This window comes from Apteryx rowi, unplaced genomic scaffold (genome assembly GCF_003343035.1).
Source record: "Apteryx rowi isolate R43461 unplaced genomic scaffold, aptRow1 scaffold_363, whole genome shotgun sequence".
NCBI classification, from domain to species: domain Eukaryota; kingdom Metazoa; phylum Chordata; class Aves; order Apterygiformes; family Apterygidae; genus Apteryx; species Apteryx rowi.
This window is the reverse complement of record NW_020450119.1, coordinates 400972-414888: the sequence shown is the minus strand read 5'-3', so window position 1 is coordinate 414888 and position 13917 is coordinate 400972. Positions and strand designations below refer to the sequence as shown.

General features: G+C 42.7%; 1 protein-coding gene across 5 annotated transcripts in view; it reads left to right on the top strand.

Annotated features, from left to right (window-relative positions):
* Positions 1–13917, top strand: part of PLCB2 (phospholipase C beta 2) — a 50627-nt gene that overhangs the window by 24758 nt on the left and 11952 nt on the right. For 2 of the 5 annotated variants that reach the window (XM_026073165.1, XM_026073166.1), the window contains 13 exons: positions 1706–1788; positions 2211–2295; positions 3755–3926; positions 4771–4868; positions 5581–5677; positions 6783–6867; positions 7370–7494; positions 8557–8711; positions 9162–9326; positions 10411–10510; positions 10726–10830; positions 11548–11633; positions 12077–12173. In XM_026073165.1, the coding sequence (XP_025928950.1) occupies positions 1706–1788; positions 2211–2295; positions 3755–3926; positions 4771–4868; positions 5581–5677; positions 6783–6867; positions 7370–7494; positions 8557–8711; positions 9162–9326; positions 10411–10510; positions 10726–10830; positions 11548–11633; positions 12077–12173 (1453 nt within the window). Of the gene's footprint in view, positions 1–1705; positions 1789–2210; positions 2296–3754; positions 3927–4043; positions 4574–4770; positions 4869–5580; positions 5678–6782; positions 6868–7369; positions 7495–7649; positions 7765–8556; positions 8712–9161; positions 9327–10410; positions 10511–10725; positions 10831–11547; positions 11634–11774; positions 11855–12076; positions 12174–13917 lie in introns of those variants that run through there. The other 3 variants (XM_026073168.1, XM_026073169.1, XM_026073170.1) reach the window with 3 other exon arrangements.

The window sequence follows — 13917 nt, the reverse complement described above, 5'->3', positions numbered from 1 at the left end:
GGGGGCACTTTGGAGGAATATTTTAATTACTTCCTAATTACATGGCTGCATGGAGTGTGTTCACCCTCTAGGACACTGGACAGACAGCTTCCCTGAGGATTCAGCTCCCATGCTTCAGAAGCACGTCCAAAACCTGCTTCTCACTTGGAAATTTAGGGTATTTAACCACAGTTACAAACAGCTCGTAGGTTAAAAATCGATGCAGCACACTTATTTTTTCTGTGCTCCTTTACAGGAGCTGCCAGCAGGCAAAGGCACCTTCTTTTTTTTTTAATTTTTTTTTTTTTTTTTAGTTAATACTTATTCTACAACTTTCCTCCAGTTCTCACACTTCATTATTACTAAAATATTTATGTGTGGGGAAAAAACACCCCTGATCCTTAGTAATGATCATAGGTATTGTCATATTCAGTGTCAGTAATTTCCCAGATCCTGTAATACTGTTGCTGCTTTTTACACAGCAGTTCACTACAGACAGGAGAAATAATGACAGCTGTAGCTGCTGTAATTGCAGCAAGTTCTGCTAAAGCATGTGACTGTACCTGAAGGAAATTATAACCTCTTAACTCAGCATGTGTCCAGGTTTTAGTTTTATATAATAAGTAGATCTTTCTCTCCGCAACTCCCTCCCTTCTTTAACATTGCCTGTGGCCTTTTATTAGCTTTTTCTGCACCTTTTCCTCCCCTGAACCTTGAAGGTTTCTTTGATAGGCAGTCTGAGTGGTCCATGGAGGCGCAACTGTGACAGCTTCCCTCAATACTAAGATGCTTGCTGAACCAGGATTTTGGGGGGAAGTAGAGAGGGCTAGTTGATTGTTTTGGAGTTTTTGGTTTGGTTTGGGGGACAAGGGGGTTGCCCAGGTTGAAGTCATGGTGCTGAATTTGGCCTTAAGTGTTTAACCTGCTGTCCATGTGTCACAGTGCAGTATGCCATCATCTGTGTGTTATTAGTGCACAAATGGACAAGAATAAAATCTGGGAGGTAATTGCAAAGGTGCAAATGATACTTCTTTAACATACCAATTAGCAGCACCAGGAAAGAAATTAGTGGAAAGTTTGTGACAGTTTAATAGGGGCTTGGGGAAAATACGATTATTTTTTCTTACATCATTAATGCTGAGAACGTTTCCATGGTATTTGCATTTGAAATGTCAGCACTGCTGGTTGCTGAACATTCTAGTGTTCTCTGCTGCTAGACAGAAGGATTTTATAGTCAGGTGAAATGATAAAAAATTGGACAGATTCAGAGGTAAGTTTAAATAGGGTTCGAAGCAGTTTAATCTGGTGCTTTGTCTGTCTTTTTCTGCCAATTTGAAGTACATCTTACAGTGGTTTGCTTCTCTGGCTAGATGCTTTCATATTCATTTATGTATTCCCTTTGCCATGTAAGAAAAAGAAAAATTTGCATTCTTACATCTTTGTCTTTATTTTTTGTGTGATCTATTGACTTTAGCTGTGTGAAAGAGAATCTCAGAGTTTCAGAGTTGGGACTTGTATTCTCTGGAGCTGGAAATCTGGACAGGTTTGGAAAAGAAGACATTTGTCACTTTCTTACTGGGAGAAGTTCAGTTACATTAGAGAGAACCCCTGACAATGAACAGTTTGGAGATCTGAAAATTGGGGGTCAGTTCAATGGGCAGACAGCTGCATGGCTCTGTTATCAGTGAGCGCTTATCTTCTCTGTCTGACCATTCCCTTCCTTTAGGATGCCATTGAGGCCATTGCAGAAAGTGCTTTCAAAACATCTCTCTACCCTGTTATCCTGTCCTTTGAAAACCACGTGGACTCGTGAGTATCTGCTGCTTGGGACCAGATGTGGGGGAATTTTTTTCTCCATTGTCCAGAGCAGAAAGTCCACAGACAAGGCCTGCCTAGTTTTAAGTGGCTCCCTGGCTGAGCTTTAGGACTGTGAAATGAAACACTGGTGAAGACATTTGAAGCAATTGGGAGTGGGTCAGAGCTGAAAAGTGAAAGGTAAGTTACAGAGTGAGAGCCACCAAAACTGCCCATCCCCTTAGCTGGGGTTGACAGAGTATGGACAAAAGGGATTAGTCCTGGGGAAGTATTTCAGGATCCGTATAGTTATCTGAGAGAAGGTGAGATTGTTTGCTGGGTAGACTATGTGGATCTCAAGGTGGTTGCTCATGCTAAGCTGCAGATTTGGGCACCTGCTTTCCTACTCGCTCCTGTTTGATTTCTTTGTTTGTTAGACCGAAGCAGCAGGCAAAGATGGCTGAGTACTGCCGAACCATATTTGGAAATATGCTGCTGACAGAGCCGCTGGAAAAATACCCAGTAAGTGGAAGCTGAGGTGGGCATGTGAAGAACCTGAATTAGCGGAGAGATCATTGTGAAAAAAATGGTTACTTGTAGTCTTGGAGACTCCACAACAGATACAAAGATTGAGAGAGGGTGCAGCAGATGAGTAAGCCTGGTTTATGGTGGTGAACAACATGGAAAATGGAGGGAGGACTTCTCAATTGCAGAGGTTTTCCTAACCACTTGCCTGATTCTATTCTTACTTAACAGTTTGTGACTTCGGTGACTTTGGAAACTGAGCCCTAGGTGACCAAGTTATACCAATTGTATCAAGATGGGTCAGTATATTCTGGTACATGGTACCATTTTAAATGCGTCTGCCAGCACTCACTTGGAAGGAAACAGGAGCAAGGGTTTAGTGGCATTTTATGCTTTTTCACCAATGCTTCTAAATTCCTGTTTCCACACTGGAAATATTCCTGTGCAGGCATAGTCAAGGAGGTCAGCAACATGCCTAGCTTTGCACTCAGAAGAGCTGAATATGGCTCCCACTCATCCTGACCCTAGTCATCTGCTTACAAGCTGATGACACAGTGACCTCTTTAAGTGTTTCCCATGCATGTTGCTACTTGAGCTGCCTTTTAAATGCATGCTGATTTACAAATAACAGGCAGCACCTGTGTTCTGTGGCGCATAAGAGGAGTATTAGAGTAAGGGACTGGAGAGCTGACAAAGCCAATTGCAGTGGAATTGTCCAAGTGTGCAATTCCTTTTGGATAAATAGCGGAGGGGGCTGAGACACCTAGCACAAGCATCTGTTTTTGAGCACTGAGATCAAAAGAGCTGAAAAGAAGCAGTGAGCAAATTGGTAGTTGCCTATGGTCCAGACCCATGTCCCCATGCAGGCAAAGGGGAGAAACAGAGTGTGTGTTCAGGGTATCAGTTAAATTAATTATTAATAGGCCTGTTGCTCTCTATACTGGGAGTGCATGTCCAGAAACACAATCTGAGTCACACATCCTTGTCTTGGGCCACCTACTCTGATATCTTATTTCAAATCTGCCTCAGGCAAAGTGTTTAAATCCGGTCTGAATGCTGATCTAGGACTGAGGCTCTGGGCTAATGAGAGAAGCGGGTGGAATGTGAAAACCAGAGGTGTGTGGATGGCTCCAGGTAATACAGATGTTTTTTTAGCTGTGGTACAGGATGAGTGACTGGAAACAGCGTGGCATGTACAGGCAGCAGAACATGAAAGGAGTGATAGGTGCAAAATGCTGCTCTGAAACCAACTTCAGGAAGGTGAAGTTTTAGGAGAAATCTGCATAGATAGAGTAGGATGAGCTAGCAGATAGAGAAGTTAAAGTATACAATGGTTGAGAGAGATTTCCATGCACTAATAAGTAGCCAGAGGAATGGTATTGGGAAGGATAGGAGAGCCAAGTGTTTAAGTTCTGTCTTTGCGATGAAAATTCAGTATGAAATTTCTCTGTTGCAGTTGAAGCCAGGAGTTCCTCTACCAAGTCCTCAAGATCTCTTAGGGAAAATATTGATTAAGAACAAAAAGAACCAATCTATATCTGGAAAGAGACAGAATTCTTTGAAGAAAGGGAGAAACGTAGAACCAGAAATCACCGAGCAGCCAGCCCCTATGGATGGTGAAGATACAGGTATGTTTGAAGGGAAGATGAACTTGTACAGCAAGATGAGCAAGTCTGCCCCCCTGGAAATCTTCCAAATCAGCCCAATACTATCTTGAGGCAAGCTGATACCAGTCATTATTTCAGGCATCTCAAGAAGAAGCATAAGCTTGGAAGAGAAATTAAGCCTTCAGAATATTTTCAGAGGCTTCATTCCAACCAATAACAGACAACCAACTTAATTTCCCGCCCATCAACCCTTCTGCCTACTCTGAGGTTTATGGCTGCACGGGTTGGTAGTTCACTGACAGAACTGGCTGTTGGTTTTATGGAAGTGTGGATAATTTTTTTGCTATCTGTAACTCTGATAACCACCTTGAAGTTCTTGAAGGTTTATAAAACCTTCGGTCCCTACTCTCCTCCCCACCCCTTCAGTCTCAAGGCTGTCACCTCTTGGGCTCAGGGAATCTAAGATGGAACAGTCAGTTTTCAGTCCCTGTCACAACAGGAGCACATGAAGGGAAGAAAGACACCACAACAGAGAACCTGGAAATCAGACATTCGGTCCCACAAATGTGCGTGACCCTTGGGGAAAACAGCATTGTGGTTGTGAATTTTGGGGTAGGAGGGAGACCCCCGATAAGAATGACTGAGTCTCCTGAGTGTGCCAATGCAGAACTCGGTCTTTTTGTATTTGGATTTGGTTAATAAAGTGGTATGATGGCTCTTATTCCTCCACTTCTTATTCCTGTGTGGCTTCCTTGGGCAGTTTTTCAGAACTCTCCATTGCTAGTGGAGTTAGTACTGGAGGTCATGTGAGCAATCCACAATGTCTTGTCTCAGTGTGCTACTGATGTGGGCTGTGTGTGCTTAGTCTGGGCAGGCGATGTGGCTGAAGAGGAACCAGAGGAAGAAGAGGAACAGCTGGGAAACCTGGATGAAGAGGAAATTAAAAAGATGCAGTCAGATGAGGTACTGTCACTGCTGTCTCTGTTCCTTTTCTGGTTTCTCTGGGGCCTCACCATCCTGAATTGAGATTAAATCCCAAATGGGAATGAGCTGTGCTATGACTGATCAGGGACCTTCCCTCCCCCATGCAACAAGACTTCTGCAGGAGAAACTGAATAATATAAATGATGTTGCCAGCATATAGGATATGGCAGGAGAGGTATTATTCCAAGTCTGCCTTTGATATTCTGCATGATTTGGAGATAATTGTCTGCCTTCAGAGTGTTTGGAGAGGCTTAGCCTTAGTCCAGTAAAAGCTGTTACAGAAATATGAAGTGCAGCTGCTTAAGGGAGATGTAGCTGATCAGCATCCCCTTGAATAGAAAATCTGTTTCACATTTCCATCTTCCTAGTATCTGTCAGAGAGCAGGGCAGACAAAGTCCCAGGTTTGTCCCAGACTCCGTGTTTTGAGAGGTTAAAGAGGTAAAGTATTCATCTTGATACCTTTTCATACAATGTGTCTTGGTTTCAGTTTTTGTCTAGCTACCTGGAAGCCCAACCCCTGCCTACACAGTGCCTAGAAAATAATTGTAGGACCAAGAAGCCAAAGAAACTGATGTGCTCTGGTCAGAGCAGCCATTGGATTTCTTTGATTGTGAAGCCCAGGTGTGTTTTGTTTCATTGCTAGGAAAGGTCTCTTCATCTGTCTTCTCTTGGGTTTTGTTTTCTGCCTAGGGCACTGCCGGTTTGGAAGTGACAGCGTATGAGGAAATGTCCAGCCTAGTTAATTATGTCCAACCCATCAAATTTGACTCCTTTGAAGTCTCTTCCCGTAAGTTAGACTCCAGCCCTTTCAGGGTCCTGAGTATTTCCATTTGACCAGGAAAGGCATGCTTTAGATGTCGGTGTTCTCCAGCTGACTTTGTCATTTGCTTTAACCTGTTTTCTGTCATCTTCTCTATCACAAGATACGTATTATCCACATGCACTTCCCTTCCATCCTTCTCCCTGTAGTAAGGAATTGGTAAGGAGAAGATAGGGATGCTTCAGATGTGGCTCTCAGTTATACAAGTGAGAATGAAAGGAAATAGTCTAGAGGTAAATAATGTCTCTGTGGACTTGCTTTGCTGTTTCTGAGGGCAGGACTGAGCCCAGCCTTTCTTAATATTTGTGACTGACCTTCCTCTTCCATGGTGATTAGGACCCTTGCTGGTGACAGAGAAGAGTGCATCTGAAATCTTGAAAATACACCTAGATTCTTAATATACAATAGGTTCCTCTAAACAGTTCCCAGAATAGGGTCTAGCTCTGAGTGAGCTGAATTCAATGATGAATTTAAAAAAAAAAAGAGAGAGAGAAAGTAAGTAAGTAGGGGAATGAAGAAGGAGAAACTTGACAAAACAACGAACTTTTTGCAAAACTTTGCTTTGAATATTGGGGTTCACTTGGAACTAAAACTCCAGGTAGAAGCTGTTCTCCAAATTAAATAGAATCCAGGAAGACATGGGCATAAATCCTTGTGATTTAAGCTCTGCATAAGCAATTATAAATGTACAGTTCAGAGACCCAGTGTGGAGCTGTATATGTTATAGTGCATAGCCTGGCACTAAAAGGTGAATTCTTTCGTATGCACACATGCCTTTGCAAGCCAATCCTGTCTGTAGTCCATGAAGGTCCTGTCCTATAGTGAACGACTGTTCTCTCCCTGGTAAACATAAATAACCTTTTGTGGAACATAGTTCTTCAGTCCCATCACAAGGGACCAGAGAAAGATAAATTGCCTTGATCAGAAAATAGTACCTGGTAGAAAGTGGGAATAGACAGACTGAGTGCTTCTTAGGTCCATTGCACGCTGTAGTTTCCACACCCAGGTTAATAAGAGATGGGGGGGCTGGGCACGCCTTTTGTCTAAATGCTTTCTTATCTCCTGTTTTTAGAGAAGAACCGGAGTTATGTCATCTCTTCCTTCACAGAGTTGAAGGCTTACGATCTGCTAACCAAGTTCCCTTTGCAGTTTGTAGAGTATCCTTTTGGCAACGTTTGGCCAGTATGGCTGGTTCTATTACCAATGGAGTGTGAGACCATACGACATTGCATCAGTATGTCAAACTCTGACAAAAGATGCAGTCTCGCGAGTACTATTCTGAAGCTTGGGTAAGGCTGAGGCAGATATGACTGGCTCCTGGTTTCAGGACCTGATTAACTATTAGTCAGAGGCATAATAGGTGAATAAACAGTGTAGGTACCAGAGACATGAGAGCTTCTAGGGTGGTTTGGAGGCTGTTGAGAGATTCTTGACAGGATGCATCCTACTCTAGCAAAGCCATGATAGCCAGATGCTTGCTCTTAAGCAGAAAGTGATGTGGGAAAGAAGCCTGTCATTGAATCTCTCCTCTCATTTGGAAGGTTCTGAGCATTTGGTGGCAAAGCTTTAACAACTCTTGTAATTTGAACATGTGAGCTAGCCCCAGGGTACACAGGCAGCAGAAGTGCTCCAGACCTGTTTCCAATAGAGTAACTGTAGATATAACAAGCGACAGATGAGCCGGATTTATCCCAAAGGCACCCGGATGGACTCTTCTAATTACATGCCCCAGATGTTCTGGAACGTCGGCTGTCAGATGGTGGCACTGAACTTCCAGACCATGGGTGAGTGTCACATTGTCCTCCAGCTTTTCAGCGGGTGAGGCTGTGTGCTCATTTTCACTGTCATTTCTTCCTTTGCTGCTATTTCCTAATACTGCTGTTGCTCTGAATGTGTTTGTGTGCCTTCTCCCACACTGTGTTCTTCCTCTCTGACTCAGTCTCCCGCAGACCAAAAGAACTTTTCTAGACCCAGCACAAACCTGGCATGCAGTGCCAGCGATGCCTATCCTAAACAGTTGTGCATACACACACATGGACTTGCTGTCATCCAGTATCCAGGTACCACCTCTGGCTGTTTTGTAATGTTATGTCAGGCTGCATAATGTGCGCAGTTATATCAGAAGACTGTCTTTCCCCTAAGCTGCCTGCTCTGTTGAGAGGCAGCAGGCGTAGTTCCATCTAGCTATGGCATTGTCCTTCTGTGCTGTTATTTTCAGTATACTGACCTGAGCAGGTAAGAAGGGCCTTTCGTTGCTGCACAACCAGGAGAAGGAGACAAAAAAAATCTTCCAGATGAAGCTATTCTCTCCTCCTCTTCCTCCCTCACTCTCTTATATATACACAGTGTAGGAGACTAGCTATAGGATGAGAGGAGGAAAAAAGAAACTTAGAGCGGGTGTGAGAGAGATTGGTGAGGAAGAGGATATCATACTAAAAATGGGTGTAGAAACCAGAAGACAGTGTTAGCAAGGGAAGAAGTAGCAGAGGAGAAGATGGACTGAGAAAAAGCCCAGAGTGAAAGGGGAAGGAGTGGAAGGGCTCAGGCAAATGCTTACTTCACACCTGAAACAGCAGGTGCCTCTTAGACTAGGTTTTAATCAAGTTCCACCCATGGATTATGGTGCAATCATGAGCAACCACTTACCTTTTGCAAAACAGCTGCTGTAATATTTTTCCCTGATGGGTTCTGGGAGGCTTAATTAGTTTATGAAGAGGCTTTGTGAGTTTTTGGCTAGGAGAGTCTGTAGAAGTACAGCTTCTTTCAGCTCACTTATACCACGCAACCCGCCAGATGAGGTTCCACAAAAATTTGTCTCACTGTGTTCCTCTGTTCATGTTGCTCAGATGTCCCCATGCAGCAGAACATGGCTCTGTTTGAGTTCAATGGCCAGTGTGGCTATCTGCTCAAGCATGAATTCCTGCGGCGTCCAGACAAGCAGTTTGACCCCTTCTCTGTGGACCGCATTGATGTGGTGGTGGCAAGTACCCTGTCTGTTACGGCAAGTACAAACCATGGTGTTCTTCCTCTCCTGACAGCCACATGCTGACACCACGCATATAACTAGCATCTATGTCCCCTCTATTTACTACCCAGTAGGGTTCTTAACAGCAAATGAACCCAGAGAATCCTGTGGGAGAGTGTTACCATGGCAACTCCCAGTTCTTTCACTATTTTATATTAATCATATGAAAATGGAAAATTAGCATCTGCCACACAGAAGAATCCGAGGCTGTGATGATGGGGAGGGAAGAGGATGGAGGAGGTGCTAAAGCGAGAACCATGGGGGAAGAAAAGGTGGAAGAATAGCATATTGTGGTATGGATTGGAAGCTGCAGCAGAAGAGGTGTTTTGGGACTGGAGAGGGACTTGGTGGGGGGGGAGGTATGTTTAAGGTTCTTCTATGTTATTATTTTCAGCAGTTGCTAATTATGTTTCTTTTTGTTCATAGATCCTTTCTGGTCAGTTCCTCTCGGACCGCAGTGTGAAGACATATGTGGAAGTAGAGCTGTTTGGGTTGCCAAGGGACACAAAACGCAAGTACAGAACCAAACTGACCTCCACCGCCAATTCCATTAACCCTGTATGGAAAGAAGAGGCTTTTGTTTTTGAAAAGGTAGTAGCATCTGATGGTAATTTAGACAGAAAATTCTTAAAGATCCCGTGGGTCAAAAGCACTGCTTTTTGGATGGTCAGTGGCAACAGAAGGGACTGCTTTCTGGAGGTCTGAAAGGCATGGTTTAGACACACCAGGAGTTGTATGTTGCGCTCTCAGATAATTTATATCCAAAACAATTCTCCCTGAAAATTTCCATTTACAGCTAAGATGTCATGGGGAATGTTTCTGGAAATAACAGACATCCAAAGTCTCCCCTTTGTGATGCACTTTAGACTGAATGCACTAATCAGCTTCAAAAACTTCAAGCATGAGGAAGCAGAAAAGAATTAAACCTATGTGGTTATGTGATAAGATGAGAAACAGACATAGAGGACAAATAATGGGACCAATGGGAGGTTTTGAGGTGTGCCAGATCGTGGGAAGCTGCCACATCTATCTACAAGAATTTAGTGGTCGCTACTAATGCAACTATTAGGTTAGGGGAAGTAAAGCCAAAGGTGATAGTAAGGTTTGGGTTTTCTGTAATAAGTTACGAGGGCAAAATACATGTTACATGTTCATCTCTGTCAAGCGCACTGTGAAACAGCAAATACTTTTAGCCTACTAGTAATATGGTACATACATTTTATCATTTCAGAAAACCCTTTTGAGGCTACAGTTTTTTACAGCAGAAAAAATGGTGGGGGGAGGGAGGGAACAGCCCTTATGAAAAAGCTACCGTGTTTGCTAAATTATATAATCTTTCCAAATTCATTTCCTTCTCTGGCAAATTGCATCATGGAAGTCATGGTTTGGAGAGATAGTTGCCCCATTCTTTCTTGAGGTAAACTGGCCTCCTATGGTCCTGTGCAGTCAGTCCTCTGAGAAAGCTGTATTTCTGGAGTTTTTGTAACTTCAATTATGTTTGTGACAAACTATAGCCTTAGATTACAAGATATGGAAACAAGCAGTGACTTCCTTGGAGAGATGACATTGTTTTGTTGGAAGTAGGAGAGAATAAAGCTTTACTTAGTGAAGCCAATTCAAGCTGTTAGAAGTTAGAGATCAGAACACAGGTGCATTTCTCTGTTTTTTTCCATAGATCATGATGCCTGAGTTGGCATCTCTCAAAATTGTGGCTTGGGAGGAAGGAGGGAAGTTCATTGGTCATCGTGTCATTCCTGTTATTGCTGTGCATTCAGGTAAATTTTGTGGAAATTCCTTCAGCTTTTGTACCCTTCAGACCTACCCATTGGAAACTGGTGGAGAAGATAGGAGCATCTGCATATTTTGCTACTTAATCTCTGGTGTAGGATACACTTGTAGGCAGTGGAGTATTCAAACTCACCCTGTTAGAGCCATGGACAAGAGGGGAGAGAGACTGGGTCACTTTATCTCTTCTGCTTTCTTTTTTCAGGCTATCACCATGTTTGTCTCCGCAGTGAAAGTAACATGCCGCTCACTATGCCCTCTCTATTTGTGTACCTGGAAATAAAGGACTATGTTCCTGATGCTTGGGCAGGTAGTATGCGTCAGAATGTGCGGGGTGGAATGAGTTGCACAGGGATGATGGGAGAGAATTTTGTCTTCCGTGTTTGAAGGGGGGTTCTTGCTGATACTGGGATACAGTGATCTTCCTTTATAAAGCAGATGGTCAAAAGGTGGGAGACAGAGATGAATGAGGAAAGAAACCCCATTGTAGGTATTAATGGCAAAACCTTTTAACAATCATGAAGAAAGCCATGAAGAACTTAGAAGCATCAGCCACAAAAATTCTTGTCAACACTTCCTTTGGTTTTGACTGCAGGCATCTCATGTTTACTTCTCCCCTTTGCTATGTTCATACAAATGAACTTTATTCATGGGGGAAGTGCTGTGAAACTGAAACATGGATTCATAAAACAGTCCAGATTTATACAGTATTGGACTGGGGTTGGAGCACAGAGTTGTGCAGCTTAGTAAAGTCTTAGCCTGGCTTTGGATCTGGGAGCAGTATACTCTTTTCAGCTTCATATAACTGTCCCTAAATGTCAGTTGTGAGCTGTCACCTCAGAATGGGACTGAGGTAAAAAGACAGTCCCCTCTTTTTATGCTATCAAGGAGAAACTTGTTAGAAGTAGAGAATACAAAATATCCCTTCTCCACAATTTCCTATCTTAGGCCAAAAAGGAAACCAGAAGACAAGGAAAACCAAAATACAATGAGTTATTTGATAATCCAGACTTCCTCTTTTTTCTAGACCTGACTATTGCTCTCTCCAACCCAATTAAGTTCTTCAGTCTCCAAGACAAGAAATCAGTGAAGCTAAAAGATGGCTCCGTGAAGGTGAGTTCCGAGTTCTGTCATATTCTCTCAAATGTGCTGCATGGATTCCACCTGAAATAATAGAGAGGATTGTCAAGAGGCTTTCCCACTATCCTGGAACAAGGCTGTCCAAGAATGGGTTTATCTATTTACTATTTCTAGACAGAGGCCTGCCTTCAGAGGTGGAAAATATCAGAGACCAACAGCTGTGGAAGAAGCTTCTGAGGGTATTTCATACATTGCTGAAGCTCCTTCTACCAGTGAGTAGGTTAACACCATTGCCACTGAAGAGGGAAACTTAGCAATGTGATACACTTGAAAGCCAGACAAATTTCTTAAGAGTTCAATAATGGAGTAAGCATATGCCAGCTCTCTGGGTGTCTTTGATAGGACTTTTGATCACTAATCTTTTAGTCTCCAATTCCATTTCCTGTGCTTTGATTTACTTCTGATCTTTGTTTTAGAGGCCTGAAACACAGAGAAACTTCCCATCTGCTGAAACTAACGGGATGCCAGATTCCACTGGGAAATGCAACACTTCTTTTTCAAATGGACCTGCAGGTAAAGCTGTGGATTGGGGATGAGCTAAAAAGAGACATGAAAGCCTGTACACTCAGAAGGCTGGAAAGGGGCAGTGCAAGAAGGATATCCTAGTAATAGGATCAGGACCTCTTGGGCCAAGTCACTGTCTTAAACTCTGGCTCTTGTCAATAATGATGAAAGTTGTAGGTATCCCCAGTTCCTGTGCCTGGTGTGGGCATGTATACTGATTTTACTCCACAATAAAAAAAAAGTAATCTCGAGTATCTACTGAGAATACCAAGAAATGAGCTGAAGGCCCAACTGGCATGAACATCATCTTTGACCTCCAAGGCAGGGTTAATGCATATTAGGGTAGTATTGCTGTTTCCTATGCTGAGGACTCTGACAGAGGACTTCAGTTTTGCATGTTCAGCGCTAAGTTATCTGTGAGGGTTATGTTAAGAGGGAACCAAGGAAGTAGTAGTCTGTGTTGGAAAATACTTTAGGTCTTGTCAGAAATGTACATGTTCAGACAAGCATGATAGCTCTACTGCCTCTGCTTTCTTGCTCTCCTCCTTGCAGTTATCCAGAGATCCTTCATTAGGTCTGGATCTATAACTGTTCTTCTACCATCATCCATACCACACTTCCAGGCTTCCCATGACATATGCTGTAGTATAGCTTCCAACCTGAGGTAACTGAAATCAGTTTCCCTTGAGAAATAAATACTGGACTCCAAGCACTTACACTCATCTTTCACCACCTTCTTCTCTGCTCTGTTATCTGAGCTTCTCCTGTATTATTCTCCATAGTATCAGTGATTAAAAGATCAGCTGTCCTAGTTAAAGACAGGTTTTAAAATTTTTTGAACTGGCTGAATTGCCAGACAAGTGTCCAAAGATTTGCTCTACTTCTGTAGCCATCCTACAGGAGAAAGTTCTGAAGAACCACCTTGTATGTGTGGCAGAGATGTAGCCTTTCACCTTAAGTGTGAAATTGCAGGTTGGACTTGGATTTTGAACAAAGACATAACCTTTCTGGACATTTTTGAGAGGTTTTAAAATCTGGCTTGATTCTACTCTGTAATGCCTCACTGCTCCTCACATCTGTTACTCTTTTCAGGGGTCTCTTTCTGTAAATCACTGCTGACTACTTTTGACTTTTTAAGTATGTTCAGATCCCCCTGAAAGGACCCAGAGGGCTATGTGAAACTGCACTCGCACCAGAGTCCTGTTGTATAATATTTGGGGGGAGGGGCTTTAAAGACTGTATTTTATTAATCAGCTCAGCTGAACCCCAAATTCTTTGTAAGATCTATTACAACTTCAGAGTGAATAGATCCTACATCTGGCATTCTGCAAGAGTGGGAATGGAACAGTCCTGTGTTTTGACCATTAAATTAAATGAGGACCAGTTAACAGGGGCAAAAACTGTTTAATTCTGACCGGTCACATGAATTGAGAAAAAATTATGGATTTACTTGAACAGAAATCAAGAGACAAAGTCAGCATTTATTACTGGGTTCAAAGAAGCTTTGGCAGAGAAAGGTCTCACTAACAGTTTGTTTACTGCTTTCATGCTGGCTCCTTCTTGGTCTTGCAGAACAAAATAATCAACAAACATTAAAGATTTAGTATTGGTGAAAGTTCTAGAAGGAGCCTCCCTCAAACATGCTTTAAACCTAATTGATAGATTAATTTCAAGTCAGGTAGGAGCATGCCCCCCATTGTTCATTTAGATTACTTCATTCTATTCTGTTTTTTATAAATTGACAGTTAATCAC